This window comes from Ctenocephalides felis, unplaced genomic scaffold (assembly GCF_003426905.1).
Source record: "Ctenocephalides felis isolate EL2017-DRISC unplaced genomic scaffold, ASM342690v1 CF-g0.4_SCAFFOLD_01604, whole genome shotgun sequence".
Lineage (NCBI taxonomy): Eukaryota > Metazoa > Arthropoda > Insecta > Siphonaptera > Pulicidae > Ctenocephalides > Ctenocephalides felis.
Genome location: NW_020537758.1, coordinates 10287319 through 10307164, shown reverse-complemented (window position 1 = coordinate 10307164; position 19846 = coordinate 10287319). Strand labels below are relative to the sequence as shown.

The 19846-nt window shown below is 25.6% G+C and overlaps 1 protein-coding gene across 1 annotated transcript; it reads left to right on the top strand.

The window, feature by feature from the left end:
• The first annotated feature begins 17297 nt into the window (after positions 1 to 17297).
• On the top strand, positions 17298 to 19614 carry LOC113372636 (S-phase kinase-associated protein 1). The gene is made up of 3 exons (XM_026612994.1): positions 17298 to 17361; positions 17428 to 17595; positions 19134 to 19614. Exons 2-3 carry the CDS (start codon positions 17428 to 17430, stop codon positions 19452 to 19454), a joined length of 489 nt encoding a protein of 162 aa, XP_026468779.1. The 5' UTR covers positions 17298 to 17361; the 3' UTR covers positions 19455 to 19614.
• Positions 19615 to 19846: the final 232 nt, after the last annotated feature.

Below are 19846 nucleotides of genomic sequence, written 5' to 3'. Positions count from 1 at the left end.
TATTTATTTTAGTTGTAGTACAACTACAGTTTGAAATATACAATTTGTTAGACTATACTTTAAATAATACAATTATAAATATATGAGTCACATACTTATATATTTGTATAAGAAACTAAAACTAATAATAGAAAAATAATTCACAATTGTTTGTTCAATTTTCTTCAAATGATTCAAGACCATATTCTTGTGTGCGATGTCGTCTTTGTAGTATTTGTTGAAATATGGCACGGATCAAAGCATCATCCTAAAAAAAAAAATAATTGATAATAATTTATCGATATATAAGGTTGCTGTAGGTTTATAATCACCTTTTGTTTGATGGTTTCTTGATTTTGTGAAGGGATCCCATAAGAATTTTGTTCGAATAAGTGTATTTTCGGCAAACTGAAAACTTCAGGCATCACCCTAAAGGAAAAAATGAGAAAGAGATGTATATTATTTAGGAAATTAGGTTGGGTATTTATTTAAAAATTTAAAAATTGCTTTTTTTAATATTTACCTATTCATATTTGTTGGAACTGGAAAATTGTTACGCTTTACAGAACCTCTGCAAACGGGAGCATAAACATATTTTCTGAAATAATATTTTAGTATGTTATAAACATTTTTACATTTGAGAAATAAATATATATGTATATATATATATATATATATATATATATATACTAGTTGTACCTGCAATTAACGCGTTTATTCTCAGGCCAGGACAAAGTATAAGATAAAAGACAGAAGTAGATTATTGTGAATATTATTATCCGAGATGGTCCAGTGTGTGTAGCCATCATTTTCCTAAAAATAATAATAATAATTACCATTATTCATTTTTCCAATACAAGTAAAGTTTTTTGAAACATTCTTGCTGAATCGCCCTTTTTTTGCTCTGTATCTCCAAAAATATTTTTGATATCAATAGGAATCGGATGTGTTTTGAATCATTCAAATCGGTTGATCCGTGCTCCCGAAATCGTCGACGGAAAATTGTATCCGCACATACATACTTACATCTATTTTTTGTAAGGTATGCCAAAATGTTTAGGAGGATTTTTAGATTTTTTTTATTATCATGAAGGCATTAAAAATATTTGAAAATTACTTTCGCATCTTATCTTAATCTGAGATAAATTAAAAAAATGAAAAATGAAGGCATTAAAAATATTTCAAAATTTATTTAGACTTTAAAAATATTTCAAAATTACTTTTGCATCTTATCTTACTCTAAAAATTAAGGAATGAAAAATTAAGGCAGTAAAAATATTTCAAAAATACTTTTGCATCTTGTCTTAATCTAAGATAAGTTAAAAAAATGAAAAATGAAGGCATTAAAAATATTTCAAAATTACTTTCGGCTTTAAAAATATTTCTAAATTACTTTTGCATCTTGTCTTAATCTAAGATAAATTAAGAAATAAAAATTAAGGCTTTAAAAATATTTCAATAAGTTACTTTTGCATCTTGTCTTACTCTAAGATAAATTAAAAAGTAAAAAATAAATGCATTAAAAATTTTTCAAAATTCCTTTTGCATATTGTCTTGCTCTAAGATAAATTAAGAAATGAAAATGAAGATTTTAAAAATATTTCAAAATTACTTTTGCATATTGTCTTGCTCTAAGATAAATTAAGAAATGAAAAATAAAGGCTTTAAAAATATTCCAAAATTACTTTTGCATCTTTGGCTTACTCTAAGATAAATTAAGAAATGAAAAATGAAGGCAATAAAAATATTTCATAATTACTTTTGCATTTTGTCTTACTCTAAGATAAATTAAAAAGTAAAAAATAAATGCATTAAAAATATTTCAAAATTCCTTTTGCATCTTGTCTTAATCTAAGATAAATTAGGAAATGAAAAATGAAGGCAATAAAAATATTTCAAAATTACTTTTGCATCTTTTGTCTTACTCTAAGATAAATTAAAGAATTAAAAATGAAGGCATTAAAAATCTTTCAAAATAACTAAAAATAAAGGCATTAAATATATTTCCAAATTCCTTTTGCATCTTATATTTAATCAATGTATGTTTTATCTAATTTACATCCTACACCTTCAATTTTACTTTTCATTTCCAATATATTATATTTGTGTTTATAGGATATCTCGAAATGATTCAATTAATCTAATGTACAATAATTTTCGAATATATATTTTATTGGCTCGTCCCAATTTTATGTTTTATTCCTTCTCTATATATATATATAACTCTCATACGAATGGCGAATTCGATTACGGAGTAATCAGATAAAAATGATTTGGCAGTAAAATAACTTTGCTAATTTTGTGACATGTGATCTTTAGATATTCCTGGAACTTGTATAGTAAAAATATTTTAGTGAAAAGTCTTGGGAAAACAAAACTATATAGTTTTATACATTGTATTGGGGTTACCATACTTTTTTAGTTGAAATTAGGGTCGGTAACTTGTAGTTAAATTAATTCGGGCGGGTGAGTTTATTTATGGTAAATGACCAAAATGTGATTTAAAATACAAATTAGTACGTAATATGATAATAAAAAAAATCAAATGAATCTATTATTTTTTAATCAGAATTACGAACAACCGTACAAAAGTTTATGTATTTTCTAGATGTCTACCGATTTTTTTTCACTTTTGATCCTTCATAATTTATTCTAAAAATATATATTTATATTTTTTTTAATTACAATATTTATTTATTACAACTGTTAAATAATTTAACATCTAGCAATACAAATAAACAATAACCTAAATTTAAATAAAAAAAAGAGTACAAAGGATAGTATTTACATTAAAATGATATCCGTAGTATGATGATTTAATATAAAATAAAAGCAAATAATAATATTAATAAATATAATAAAATTCCTGAATAAATAATACTTGAAAAACAATAAAGTGGAATAAAACAATAAGTGGCAGATAATAATAAATATAGCAAAATAACAATATTAGAAATAATAAGAAAAATATAACTTGTATCTGGTAGTCAGACAATTTGTTTTCGTATTTTTTCCCCAATTTTTATGGATTTTAAAATTAATGTTCAAAATTAGGGGGCGTCCAATAATCATGCTTGGTTTTTAGGGGAAGGGGGATTTTGATAAAAAATCACAAGATATCACGTGGGGGAGGGGGGGTATAGTAATATATCACGTGTATTTATTTTTTACCTGATTTTTTTAAAAAAATCCAAACATTTTCAAAGTAAATCAAAAATTGTACCATTTTTTTTCTCGTAACTAAATATACACGAGATTTTTAGCGGGGAAGGGGGGGGGTAAATTTGAGTATCGCGTGTATATTTTCATTTTCAAAAAAATTAAAAAATCGTACCATTTTTTCTTGTAACTAAAAATACACGTGAAATTTGATGGAAAAGAGGGGGGGGGGTAATTTTAAGGGGGGATGGGGCGTCCAAAAGTCCTAAAAAAAATCGATCACGTGATTAATAGATGTCCCCCTAGTGAGAGGCACAACTCACTTTTAAATTTTTGCTCTCGAAAATTTTCTCTTCTGTAACATTTTGGTTTCAAACGATTCAGAATGACTTGAAACATTAAATTAGCAAATTGCGGTGGCTTTCTAGTTAAAATCCGGGTCGGTAACTTGTAGTTAAATTAATTGGACAAGTGGGTTTATTTATGGTAAATGACCAAAATATGATTCAAAATAATAATTAGTAATAAAAACGTTTTATTTTTTTCAAATTTAAATTGCATTTTAATCAAAATTGCAGTACCAAAATTTTTAGATTTCACTTAGATTTTCTCTCACATTTTATGCAATTTCGTACAATTTTTTTCATAATTAACTTTAGGAAAAATCTCACCTGTTTCAGGCAGTCAGATAAAGCGTTCTCGGAATTTTTTTGTTAATTTTAGTAAATTTGAAAATGGAAGTTCTAATTTATTAAAGCGAAAGGCGAAAGGCTCAACTCACTTTTAAATTTTTGCTCTTGGAAATTTTCTCTTCCTTAACAATTTTGGTCTCAAACGATTCAGAATGACTTGAAACGTCAAAAAAACACAAAACTGGCAAATTTGATTTTTTGTGGAAATAATAGTAAATTTCTCTTTAGCGAACTTTATAAGTCGATAGTAAATGATCCACTATTATTTTTATAAATCAAACGCAAAACTTTAGATTTTTTAAAACTTTTAACAATTGTTGTTCAGAATGTCGTTTATTTTCGTTTTATAAACTACATAGATTTAATTAAAAGCGCATTTTCTTATTTTTTCGCACCTTGATGTATCATATTTCAATTTTCTACGCAAAACTAGAAGCATAGCTAGGAGCAAAGTTTGAAGAATGAAAAATTGTATTGAAACTTTTTTATTTTATTAATCACAAAACGAAGTGAATATCAACAAGGTATAAGATTACTTGAGATAAGAATAATAAAAATAGATTTAGTAAAACGACATTGTGGCTTTAGCTAAGGATATACGATTTTTTAACTTCCCGAGGAGAAGTTTGTTGTCATCAAAAAATCCGATTCTCTAATTTTATGTTTTCTCGACGTTTCAAGCCATTCTGAATCGAATGAGACCAAATTTGGAAAAAGTATGTGTGTGTGTGTGTGTATGTGAACAGATTTTTTGCCGTAAATCGACGTTTTCTCGAAAACGGCTGGGCCGATTTCAAAAATTTAAAAGCCATTCGATGTATCTTGACGAGAACTATTGTTTGTCAGTTTTGTGCGACGATCGGCCAAGCCGTTTCTTTATAAATCGCAGAAAAGTGAAAAATTGTTCGTCTACGTTTTAGCCCGCAATTCTGAATCGATTTTGAAAATTCAAAAACCGTTCGAAAGATATTGGTTGGGAATTGTGCTGATTAGTTTTTGGTAGAGATCGGCCGGGCCGTTTTCTTGTAATAAAGTTTAAAAAAAAAATTTTCGACGATTTTTATGATTATTTTTTTGACGGTAGATACCATAGTCTTCTAGATCATACTAAAATATTACGGCCCTACGACAACTAGTTCAGCTTTAAAAATTCGTCAAAGTTTGCAAAAATTGGTATCGCTTTTTTGGCATTTGTCAAAATTTGTCAAAAAACGCCTAAACCGATTTTAGAAATTTAAAAGCCATTTGATGTATTTCGGTAAAGACTATCGTTTGTCAGTTTTGTGCGACGATCTGCCAAGCCGTTTCTTTGCAATTATAAAAAAAGTGTCAAACTTTTCGTCCACATTTAAGCTCATCCTACCGAACCGATTTTAAAAAATCAAAAACTGTTCGAAAGATATTAGTTGGGAATGGTACTGATATTAATTTTATGTGAAAATCTACCATGCAGTTTTCTTGTAATTAACTGTTGAAAAAAAAAATTAAGCCGATTTTCATGGAACTGTCTTATAGAACTTACTGTAAAATTACGGCCTTACGACAAGTAGTTTAATTTTAAAAATTCGTCAAACTTTGCTAAAATTATTATCGTTTTTTTTTTTAAAGTAGGATTGATCAAGTATATTATTTACACATTTTTTTTGATTAAGTCGATTATTTACACATATCGTGAAGTTCATGTAACTTGCCTCAAGGCTAAATACTAAACCAACTAGTTTTAAATTGACCCTTGGTGTTACCCCTTCAAAAATATCCACTATCTAGTCATGTGTCTATTATTAAGTTATCCAAAAACATGATTAGAAATCAATGAGGCGCCAAAATAAACGCGTAAACGAATTGTTTGAAGATAGATAGATACCACATTGCTCTCCTATAATGACACAAACTGACCTTTCATTCATCTATTAACTATATCTATTTATTATCTACTAGCTGTCTTTATTACATATATAGAATCGAGAATTCGATCAAATCTTTTTCTCTTCGATGAGTATATACGTCGAAGCTTAATAAGAAATTAATTAATCTTAAAATTAAATTAAATTAAATGAATCTATCTTGAACTCCTGCGCTTCGTGATGATAGGTCATCATTCGTTTGTAGATAATGGCACCTACGCATTTTATAAACTAGAAGTAATAATTTTAAAATGGGAAATCCTTTGTATTAAATACAAATTGCTTGTAAGATTCTGTAAATTTTAAATTTTGTAAAGTAAACATTTTTCCGTATCACAAAATATTTATCGAATTTGAACATTTTTGCATTCCTTCAAGTTTTGAAGGTTTCAGAGCATTTAGGCATACCTAACAAAAAATGGATGTGTATGTTTGTATGTATGGATACAATTTTTCGTCCACGTTTTCAGGCGCACGGATCAACCGATTTGTATGGTTCGAAAAACGTTCGATTCCTGATTCGTTTTTGGCAAAGGCAGGTCCAGCAGTCGGAGATACGGAGCAAAGAGTGCAGAATTTTTTTAAAAAAAAATTTTTTTGTTTGTGTACTGAAAAAAATTCGGATTTTAATTCTGACTAAAGTTCTAATATACTTTAACAAATAATTTCAACTTTGCAATTTAGTTTATATAATTCTTATAATGTTACAGTATTAATAATAATCTATTTGAAAACATTTAATATTTTTCGATCATTTCGTTACGGTACGGGAGGTTCTAGCAATTTGCCTTAAGGCACGATGCCATACACCACTAGTTCAATGGTAACCAAAATTTTGTTTGTCTGAGTGTCTGAAGATAAATAATAAGTTAATTTTTTTCACACATTAGCGTAAATAATGATGTGTCTAGTTTACCTGTTTTTTTCGAAACATCATTATTATAAAAAAAAACTTAGAAAAAATACCTGTTTAGGTCTTTGTTTTAACATTTAATAATTATCATTTTAATAATAACAGATGCAAACATTTGCTCTGTATATTCTATTCCATAGTTAATTTTTACAAATTATAATGTTGTCGACAATATATTTTTCATTTAAAATGCTGAAGTGATCATTAAATTATATGCATTGCTAGTCAAAAATACATAGATATATATATGTTTCATGTGATTTTGTACAATTTTCATGTTTATTCGTTATCAAATTATTGCAGTTTGTCTAATTATTCTATATCTGGTTAGATTTTTCAATATAACTATATATGATTTCTATATATGATCAATTTTGTTTTTATTTAGTATCGTTTCTATGATAGGCATATTTGTACCGTTTCGGGCAGCCTGATATCAAGCAGTAGTAATATCCATTTTTACTTGAAAATATAGAAAGAAATTATATATATTCGAGTTAAAATAGTCCTTTGATGGAATTGCTCCATATCAATAAAAAATGTATATATGAATAGGACTATTGGGTTGCCTTCAAAAAAGTCACATATATAAGAAATATCATTAGTTCAGAAGTTCTTATTGCTCTACAATTACAAAGAAATCAGAAAACTGCTTTTAAAAATATACTTATTAATTTATATCAAAATTATCTCATCTGGAGAGAACTTAAATTTCTTCTTCGGAAAATTAAAAAATTTGCTCTTTGGTAATTTTATTTAGTTGTTATAGTCATAGAATAATCATAGAATCATAACAGGGTAATATTTGCCCATGTGTAGGTTTATTCTAGTCTATTTATTTAAAAAAATGTTTTATTAAAACAAAACTAGATTAAATTTTCCAACCTAGTTTTCGCATTAAACAAAGTACTCAAGATTAAAACCTACTTGCAATATTACTTCTAATATTTTGTTGAATATTACAAACAATTTTCTTTTGAATATTTCCATTATTAATCCATTTTGGATTTACCAAGTTTGTTTAAAGAAACTTTCTTTAATTACAGTTTAATTCTTACATGAGGATTAGAATCGGAATTTCATAAATATATTATTAGAACGTAGTAGAGTGAAAAACGGAAATGCAATTTTCACTTTGAGGTATTAAAAATAATCTTTCTAGAAATAAATAAAAAACTAGGTGAAGGTGGCATTTAAGGCATAAACTGTACTTTCGAAATAAATACTTGAAAATTGTATCTAAATAGCTGATTCTCAATTATTATATGGATTAAGTCAAATATATTTGACTGTTTGAAAGTTTATCCAATTTTCCTTTAGGTAAAATGCTTTTTACACCTAGTGTAAACTTTGTGTTAAATTTATTAAAATTCGTACTTATTAATTTTCTCATGTTCTAAAAAAACCTAATTATTATAATTCTTAGCAAATTTTTAATTATGAAAGATACTAAACTTTTTAGTGATCTTATAATTTACATTAGATATTCTTATAGTTTCAACAAGATTCCAGGAATCGTGCTATACGTTGCTATCATTATTTGTTAAAGGTTTTTGAATTAATTAATTAATAATAAATATTTTTAAAATGTTTTTTGTAAATAATTTTTTTTAGTAAAATACGTTTCTTCCTTATAAATTCGTTTGTTTTTTCTCTTTTTCAAGAAGCGTGTGTGTCACTTAAATGAATGTCCTTATTTCTGCTCTCAAGTAGGATCAAGGCACAATGACAATTTAATAACATAATCCATTAATATAATATAATGCTTTTATAACAACCAATTCTGTTTATTCTATTTTTGTTAAGCATGGAAAATGAATTTATTTTTAAAAATCTATATATATATATATATATATATATATATATATATATATATATAAACTTAAGATTTTTTGTTCGACGTTGAAACATTTTCTTCAATTGTTTATATGTAGCCAATAGCCGACATAAAAAGCAATAAATATATTAACTATTTATTATGTACGTTTCGGCTCTGCATATGTGTCATCATTTATCACGTTAGCAAATTCTAAATAATATTTTGCAAAGTTTTGCAAAATTACAAGATTATTAGAAGATAACAAATAAAAATATCAATACATACCAAAACAGGATTTTCAAAAAATAATGCCTCTAAAATTTGTTTTTGTGTCTTTGTGTTTTGGTCTGCATTGATATTTTTATTTGTTATATAATCTTTTAATTTTATAAACTTTGTAAAATATTTCAGAATTTGTTAACGTGTTGAATGATGACACACATACAGTGTCGAAACGTACATAATAAATAGTTAATTATTTATTGCCCTTTAGTTCGACTATTTGGCTGCTAATTAGATCAATTTTAATAATCAATATAAAAAAAATTAATACATCTCTACTTTTCGTAATCCTGTTTGACTCCTATTGAGTGAACACAATTGTATATTATAATATCAAGAAAATATATAATAAAACTACTTATATAAATATAATGAGTAGTCAAAAAATGCAAATAAAAATAATAACTTTAAAAAATATAAATAAAATATTCAAACTTTAGAACATTAATTGTATGAGTTAAGTTTTAATAATCGGTTGTTGAAGAATGCTCAATGAAATTGTTTAAAGTTTGTTTGATGCTCATACGTTTCGGATAACATCATAGCCTTCAATGTTAAAATGGTAAAAAAATAACTTTGCCATGATTAAATAATTATTTATACGATTTTCATCATACTTTTTGTCTAATAATAAAAATAACAAGATAGCATAATTAAATGTCTCTTAATAATTATTCTATGATTTTACGTCCCATCAGACCAACATCTACCATTGTAACTAATTTATTACAAATGTCCTTTATATCTTAACTACGTTTAATAACATGATGTTTATCTAAAATGCAACACAATATTAAATATCTCCATTATGCAAATGAAAAAAGAATTAACCTTGCCTTTTAGATGATTTATATGTATGATATAATATAATTTTAAGAGGTGTTTTATCCGGATGTAAACATCAAGACGACGACGGAAGCTTTAATTTTATGCGTAAAAGGATTGTTTGCGAATAACTACAAAAAAATAAATAAAAACATGATTTAATTATGATTCTTCACGAAAAATTCCGTGATTGTCTTGCAAAGCCATAATGGAAATTGGGTGTGAAAAATTGTAATGGTATATTTATACAGCTTTTTTATTAGAACGATAGAGCAAATCTATCAGACAAGTTGCTATCAGATTTTATATTAATATATATATATATATATATAAACATTATTTTACCTTCAATTTCCCAATTTGATATATACTACGAATTATTACATTTCAAATTTGCCTACATCCACTAATTACTCATTATAAATTCATGAACCTAAACATTTACTAATTGCTGAAATGGATACCTAGAGCAAAATCGTATCTATTAAGAAACATTTTATAGACCAAATTATTTGGTAAGAAAATCTATATATGAAACTATTTAGAATTTGTATAACTTTGTAGGAGTTCTGTGGAAGGAAAATGTTGAATTGATATTGATGGATACATGGTCTTCAAAATTGCGACTCACTATTTTTTATTTACTAACATTTTATGTTTTTTCTAAAAATTATAAAAAATGCATTGTTTTTTAGGATATCTAGGATTTTGTTTGAATAATAAATGATAAAGCCATTGATTAAATTAACAAATATATGGCTAAGCTTTTCATTACATTTCATTAGACACTTTATAGCTCAAGCAAATTCATTGATTTTTAAAATTATTTCTGAAATGTATTAGAATTTGATACTGAAAAATATATATTAAAAAAATTAAAAGTTTGAATATTTAAGTTTTTGCAAATTTTAATAAACCTTTATTGGGCAATGGAGTGAATTTTTATACCTAATATTAAATATAATAGTTAGACATAAAATTATTTTTGTATTTCATGCTGACTTGATTATAAATATGGTTGAATATAATGAAGAAAAAATTACGATAAATTTATCAATATTCATATATTGATTTTTTACCAATAAAATCATTACTGAATATTAAAATTTATGCCTTTAATTATGTTTCAATCAGTTAGTTATTATATTTTCTAATATAATATATCTAATCTAATATATATTTAATGAATGATTTGAATGAATAATGAATCATTTTATTTGATTACTTATGGTCAAAATAGATGAAATCAAATTATTTAATTAATCACCTTAAATATTAGCACTACTTTTATTTCATAATATTATAAGTTAAGGACGTTTCGACACCGTAGTTTGTGTCATCAGTGCAAAATTAATAAAAAAAACATACCAGCACATTTTAAGAATTATTGATTCAAAAATATATTTAATAGTGAATGGTGACAGAGAATTTATCAAATTTTTTTTGCAACGATAATATATATTTATCATTTTTTAGATTTTTTTTAATTAAATGATAGTCTTGATATTATGCCTGATTAAAATCATCTCTAAATATATGATACACCAAATTTACATTCTAAAACGATATGGTAAAGAAATTTAAAGAAATTTTCTATAAGGAAAAGAAATACCTTGAAACCCACTCTAGTAATTCGTTAAAAATTTACTCTATAAATTCAGAAAAAAAAAATTATTAAGCATAGAAAAGTCTTAAACGAAATTTAACTCAAGCATAGTCGATTTATAAAAATTCTATTATATAATATCTTGTAACCAAAATTAATTAGTTAAAAGGTCTAAATATTGTGATGCTTTTAAGTTAACATTTAAGAGTATATTTTAATATTTTGATACACTATTACAACTTAATATATAAATGTAGAGAGGGCTTTTTAAAGTGGAAGCAATTGCTTTTGAAAAATTATATGAAAAAAACGTCATAAAAAATTAATCATTTTCCTTTCGATTATAATTTAATTTAGTAGAGATTTAATTAATTATTATTAATTTTAGAAGAAATAGGTTACAACTATTTTAAATAAATAATCAAGCTTCTTACCCTAAAGCATTTAAATTACAACTATTAGAATTTAAAAAAAACATTTAAATAAAATCTACTACCCTCACCTGTTTCTGCTGGATCTCGGTCTCCACACGTGCGATCTTAATCAATTTTTTTCTCAAATTAATTTAATTTTCTGATACAATTATTTTCCCATAAAATTCTTGATAACAGTTGGAACAATACTGGAAAATCAGGCCACATGTGATTCTGAAGATAAAGCGACTGCAACCCCTTCCAAGATGAAGGAAAACGGTGGCGCAGACTCCGATAAACGATTACATTTTATATAATAAAAAGACTGTTTTTTTAATAAAATTGCAATTAATTTATATATCGATATATATATATATATATATATATATATATATATATATATCCACCAACGATATATCAAAAACAAGTGAAGTTAAGAATTTTATTTGAAAGTAGAGGGCAAGAGATGTATAACCAGTCACCACATTGATTCTTACGACGTTGCTATCAGGAGAAAAATGTTTGAAAATCCATAACAAAAGAATTTTCTTTCGTTGTTAGTACCTCAGTGAGCGCTGTTGTTTAGTTTACGAGACCTTAATATAATTTTTATATATACGTTATTTAATTATTTTATAACATGTATTGTTAATTTTATGCTAGATTCAACAGTTTTTTTTTTTATAAAAATTTCTATAAAAGCTGGTGGGTGGTGTATGAAGGACCAACTGAACTTTCACCATTAATAGAGAATAAAAAAGGTTTTAAGTAATTTTACAAGAGATAAATTAAATAAATAGATATTTCAAATATGCTTATGATTATTTCTGATGAAATACCAGATCAGGGTTATATACAGTGTTATCCTTGGAAAAAATGTACCCATAAAATTTATATTTTGCATTGGTTGAATAATATAGCTAATATTTTATAAAATCCCTTTAAAATTAAAAACAAGACATTGCATCTTTTTGCTCTTCATGGGGTTAAAAGGACCAGGTGCCAAATTTTTGAAAAACAGCAAAAAAACATTTCTATAATGATGAATTAGTTGGGAGTTTCACTGAACATAGTCAGATAGTTGTTTGTTTGATATGTGTTATTTGTTGTGATATAATTGTTATGGTTTTTACAATATAATTGCTCAAAGTCAAATTAGACTTTGTACCCTGTGCTACCCTATATATATAATGTAAAATTTATATTTTTTTACTGTTTTATTTATATTATAAAATAAAAGAGAATGGTAAAAAATGGTTATTATAGAAAATTTCGTACATTTTAATAATTTCGAATTTGAATCTAATTGTAATAAAAATTAGTAAAGTTAGTTTCAAAATAAAATTTAACGAATTTATTTCTTTACTTACTACTTAAATTTAAGGGCTTACATTTTATGTTAACACTATGCAACAAAACTTTCATTAAATTTTTCATACTTTTTTAAAATTTTATTTAATTTGTATTTCTTATAAATTTTGTAAGAATTTTTTTCCCATCTGTATAAAGATGTATTTTACAGATTTTGTATTTTTATGTGTGATTTCAACTGAATTTATTCAAATTTTAATATGCAAGTATGCAAGTATATATTATATTTTATACTAAATTGTAGTAAATTTTATCTGGTTTATACTATTGTAAATAAATTAAATGGTCCAGAACAAAATTTCCATGTTATTTGAAAAAATCTACAAAAATTTTCTATATCAATATAATACTGCTTGGCAAAAAACACAAGTCCGCGTTTCAACAAAATTTATTTAAAATCTTAATATGCAAGAATATATAATATTTTATACTAGATTTAAGTAAATTTTATCTAGTTTATACTAATGTAAATAAATTGAATGGTTTAAAACAAAATTTACATGTTATTTGAAGAAATCAGAAATATCCCAAATCAACTCCGCGTTTTGACTAAATTCATTCAAGATTTTAATATGCAAGTATATATAATATTTTATACTAAGTTTTTGTCTGTTTAAAGATGTATTTTTCAGATTTTGTATTTTTATGTGTAAATTTTATTTGTTTTTGTAAAGATAAATGAATATCATTGGGCAATCGTATTTTCTTTTTAGATTTTTTCAGCAAATTAGACACTCATCATTAATTCTTGGGCATAATTAAATTTTTGCATTATCATCTACCAAAAGTACGTCGAGACAAATAATTGATTAAGTTCATAAAGAATTAGTTGTTTCATAGTAAAAATGTTTAGCATTTATCAATCGCATATTGTAATTAAAAATTGAAAAAGTGGGCTAAGTTCTTCAAATAGTTATTTCGTGGAAATAGTGCTAAGAAAAAATTGATGAGAAAAATTATAAATAAAAAAATAATAAACGTTTTATAAAAAGAATAGCTTTAGTTCAAAAATATGAAATCTTAAATATTATATTTAATAAATTTGGGGTTGTTGGGACTTACGAATGATCCATCGTCTATTCAATTATTTCATATAATGTTGCAAAAATAAATCATATAAAATATTATCTAACCCCATAGTATAATTTCCTATACCTTTATCTATATGTCTTTTATCCCAAATACATAAATATATTTAATTCTCTCACAATGACGCAGAAGACAAACATCTTAATGTTTCAATTATGCAAACATAGGAAACTGGAACAATAACACAGTTCTCTAATAAGATTTTACATGTAATAAACCTGTATCCATATCATATAAATAATAGTTTACAATCGATTATAATTAGTTTTACATAATTCTCTTGCTATGGCCATTATACGAATATGCATGTTCTTCCTTAATATCATTTTATGTATGAAACGATAAATAGAGAAAATCAATATTTTCATAGAATTTGTAATGAAATAACATGACTTATATGATGCATATTTTATAATTAAATTTTCTAAATTTTTCATAAAAAGATTTTTTTTTAAAAAGCTAAAAAGATCATGAGTTACAAAACATTTTATAATTTTGTTTGCTCAAAAAAAGACAATATACACTCTATATTTATTTGAAATTGTTTGTAAAAAAAATTGTAAATGGTGTCACATATATAACTATAATAAATAAATATATTTTTAAATTTTATACATTTTTTTTATTCCATTAGTTATCTTACAATTTTTCAGGGGCAAGATTGGTTGTATGATAAATATAAAAAAGTGGTTTACGTTGTTTTTTTAAATAATTTAAAAGCATATTTAATTAAAATTTTACATATTATTTATCTAATTTATTATAACATTTATATATACGTGGATTTTTAAGTTATTTGAAGAAAAAAAAAATGTCGTATACTAATAGGCTAAATACACAATTCCACGTTTTGACTAAATTTTAATATGCAAGTATATATATAATATTTTATACCAAATTTTAGTTAATTATCTAGTACATATTTACGTAAATAAATTGTATTGTCCAGAACAAAATTTTTAAGTTATTTGATAAAATCTAAAAAAAACGTCCTAAACTAATTGGAAATATGCCCGCGTTTCGACTATTTATTCAAAATTTGTATATGCAAGTTTATATAATATTTTATACCAAATTTTAGTAAATTTTATTTAGTTTATACTAATGTAAAAAAATTGTTTAGTCCAAAACAAAAATTTTAGGTTATTTTAAAATCTGAAAAAATCTGAAAAAATGTCCTAAATCAATATATTACTAATTGGCAAAATACACAAGTTCGCGTTTCAACTAAATTTATTCAAAATGTTCATATGCAAGAATATACAAAATTTTATACTAAATTTTAGTAAATTTTATCTAGTTTACACTAATGTAAATAAATCAGATTGTCCAGAACTAAATTTTTGAGTAAATCTCAAAAAGTGTCCTATACTAATTGGCAATATACACAGTCCACGTTTAGACTAAATTTATACAAAATTTTAATTCGCAAGTATATGTAATATTTTATACTAGATTTTAGTGCATTTTATCTAGTTTATACGAATGTAAATAAATCTTATTGTTCAGAATAAAATTTCAAAGTTATGTGATCTATTATATAGTAGTTAACAAAATTTCTGAATAATTTGAAAAAATCTACAAAAATGTCCTAAATCCATATATTACTACTTGGCAAAATACACAAGTCCGTGTTTCAACTTTTATTCAAAATTTTTATAAGCAAGTATATATAATATTTTATACTCAAATTTAGTAAATTATATCTAGTTTACACTATTATAAATAAATTGGATTGTCCAGAACAAAATTACTAAGTTACTTGAAGAAATCTACAAAAATGTCCTAAATCTATATATTACTAATACACAAGCCCGCGTTTCGACTAAATTTATTCAAAATTTTCATGTACAGGTGTATATAATATTTTATACTAAATTTTAGTAAATTTTATCTGGTTTATATTAATGTAAGTAAATGAAATTGTCCTGAACAAAATTTGTGAGTAATTTGAAGAAATCTACAAAAATGTCCTAAATATATATATATATATATATATATATATATATATATATAAATATATATATATATATATATATATATATATATATACGTGGTCTGTTCAAAAAGTACCCGAATTACTAATAATTAAATTTCGCGGGTCTGGAGTGTCTGATTGTCAAAATTTTTTTTTTATTGTGTTGGTATACATGCCCCTAAAGTATGATGAAATTTTCAGCTATATTCACTGTTTACTTTGTCTGTGGTAGTCGCTAAGGTTCGACGTGTTTTTCTGAGCTCGGCGATTTTTACAATGGAAGAATTGAAAAGTCAAAGAATTTGTATTAAATTTTGCGTAAAAAATGAAATAAAGTGTTGCAAAGTGCAAAATTCACCAGATATGGCTCCGTGTGACTTTTTCCTATTCCCAAAGTTGAAGAGACCCATGAAAGGACGGCGGTTTTCCTCGATTGAAGAAAATCGCTGAGAGTGCTCAAGGACATATCAAAAAGTGAATATCAAGGGTGCTTCGAAAATTGGAAAAAACGCTGGCATAAGTGTATTATATCTGGGGGGGACTACTTTGAAGGGGACCACATTAATGTAGACGAATAAATAAATATTTTTTTGAAAAAACGAAAATTCCGGGTACTTTTTGAACAGACGTATATATATTACTAATACATAAGTCTACGACTAAATTTATTCAAGATTTTGATATGCAAGTGTACATATAATATTATATACTAAATTTAAGTAAATTTTCTAGTTTATACTCATGTAAAAAAATTATATACTTAGTCCAAAACAAAATTTCAAAGTTATTTGAAAAAATCTAAAAAAATGTCCTAAACTAATTGGAAATATACATAAGCCCGCTTTTAGACTAAATTTATTCCAAATTTTCATATACAGTTGTATATAATATTTTATACCAAATTTTGGTAAATTTAATATAGTTTTTACTAATGTAATTACATTGAGATGTCTAGGACAAAATTTCTAAATTATTTAAAAAAATCTGTCCTAATTTAAGATATGACATTTGCTTTCCATTTACGCCATTTGTTTTTTTTTTATTAATTTAGCTACAAATAAATTATTAAATAGTTTTTTATAATTATTCAAAATTATAAACAAGTGCCAGTCGTTATGAATTTTTTCCATTTCCAAATTTTGAAAGTAGTCCGCCGGCGCATGGATACACTCTGGGCAAGAGTCTTCCCTCTCATTGTTTTCGCTCTATGGCACATCATATATGGATCCAAGCTCTGAGTAAAGAAGTGTCAGGCAGGATTCAGCATTTAAAAAATTATTTATAACCACATTAAAAGTTAAACACATTATCGTACATTAATCAACTTAAAGGTACGTATTTTATAGTACATTTATTAGTGTTTGTATATGATTTATTACTACTATACTCGATTGCAGATGCCGAATATAAAATTGCAATCGTCCGATGGCGAAGTTTTTGATGTAGATGTAGAAATTGCAAAATGCTCTGTAACAATCAAAACTATGTTGGAGGATTTGGGAATGGACGAAGACGAGGAGGAGGTTGTACCCTTGCCCAATGTTAACTCAGCTATTCTGAAAAAGGTAGTAAAAGACATCCTTGACATTTTTGTCAGCTATGTGTATTTTTGTACATAACCCTAGATTTTGTACCAAATTTTACCCAGGGACAAAAACTTGTGTAATAGTAGCCTAATTAACTTTCTGTGGCATTGTAGTAATCACAAAGAAAACGAATATTACGTTTCAGAGGTTTCTGAACATTTCGGCATACCTTAGAAAAAATGAATGTATGCATATGTGTGTGTGTATGGTTACAATTTTTTGTCAAAGATTTTGAGAACACTGATTGACAGATTTGAATAATTCAAAAAGCATTAGAATCCTACTGATAAGGAGATGTGCTGATTAGTTTTTGGCAAAGGCAAGTCCAGCCGTTTCGAAGATAAGGGATAAAAAAGTACCAAAAATTGTATTTCAGTTTTTGAGAGAACGGAGTGTCCGTTATCAATAATTCAAATAACATCTCATTTGAATTGTCAAAATGAAGAACTGATTAAATTTTTGGGAAGGCAGGTCTTGTTTTTTAATTACAATATTTATTACAACTGTTAAATAGTTAACATCTAGCAATATTGATAAATAATGACATAAATTTAAATAAATAAGAGTGCAAAGGATAGAATTTACATGAAAATAATGTACATAGTTTGATGATTTAACATAAAATAAAAGCAAATAATAATAAAAATAAAATTAATAAATAATATAAATAAAACTTCTGAATAATAAAATAATACTAGAAAAACAATAAAATATAACAAAATAACAATAATAGAAATAGTAAGATAATAATAATAATATTAATGTTAGCGTTTACAAATGGCTATTTATAAGATCATTGGGAATTTTTTGTTTTACCCTGGTTGGGCGCGCTTCTGAGAATACTTTTTATGCCAAGTAATTTGGGTGTTTGTCAATTCTTCTTTTATAATTGTCTGTTTTTTGTTGAATTACTTCATTTACTGTCATCATATTGCTGCCCTTGTGAATCAACCGGTTGAGAACGTACCTGGGTGCATTCAGTGCTTACCATATGATATTGTTCTGCACTCGCTGAATAATCTGTCTATTAGTTTTTTTGGAGGTGCCCCATAGTTGAATCCCATAAGACCGCACTGGTTTGAAAATACATCTGTAAATAATATCTGTAAATAATGTGTCGACAGTTTGGATCGTTTATTCAGCAACCAGTAATGTTTTTTAAATAATTCATTAATCTGCTGTTTTTTCTTGCCAATGTGGTCTCTCCAGTTCAATTTTGAGTCTAGTTTTTTAAAAAATGTAACAAAAAATTCCATTTGGCGGTCAAAAACAATTATTAGACATATGCACATCAAATTAACAGATATTTTATAGAGATTTTAATAATAAGTAATAAAGTATATATAAAAAAATATTCAGAAAGATCAATTTTTGTCATTAAAATTCTTAAAAATCTAATTTTCTCAAATTCTAATTATTGGTACAGATATTTCCAGCAATTTGCTATAAAGCACAATGCCATGCACCATCAATTTTAAGTGCATTTTGTCACAATTTCAATAATTTTTCTATCCCAGGTTATTCAATGGGCAACTTACCACAAAGATGACCCACCACCACCCGAGGATGACGAAAACAAAGAGAAAAGAACCGATGATATCTCATCCTGGGACGCTGATTTCTTAAAAGTTGACCAAGGAACTTTGTTTGAACTAATTTTAGCCGCCAACTACCTAGATATCAAAGGTCTCCTCGATGTCACGTGCAAAACAGTTGCAAATATGATCAAAGGAAAGACTCCTGATGAAATCCGCAAGACTTTCAATATCAAAAACGATTTCTCTGCAGCTGAAGAAGACCAAGTGAGGAAGGAGAACGAATGGTGCGAGGAGAAGTAGTGGTTTAAGCTAGTTTGTAATTTGTTAAAATCATTAAGTGGTTTTATGTTTCTTAAATAATTTTTAGAATCTATTTGAATTTATAGCAATAGCACTATGTTCATGAATTTAAAATTGGTACTGTACAATATTTAAATATAACAAAACAATATTTAAAGAATTTTGTTTATTTTTTTATCAAAAAGCAACTGTTTGGTGACATTGCGTTGATGGTTCTTGTCCTCCTAACACAGCTCCTATCATTAAAGTAAACCACAGAATGATTATCCCAAGCATGACGTAAAATACTAAAAACATCTTGGCTTTTCTTTGATTTCTACAAAAAAACACAAACTAAATCAGTATCAAATCTGATTTAATCAACCTTTATTATTACCTTTTGAACAGTTCTA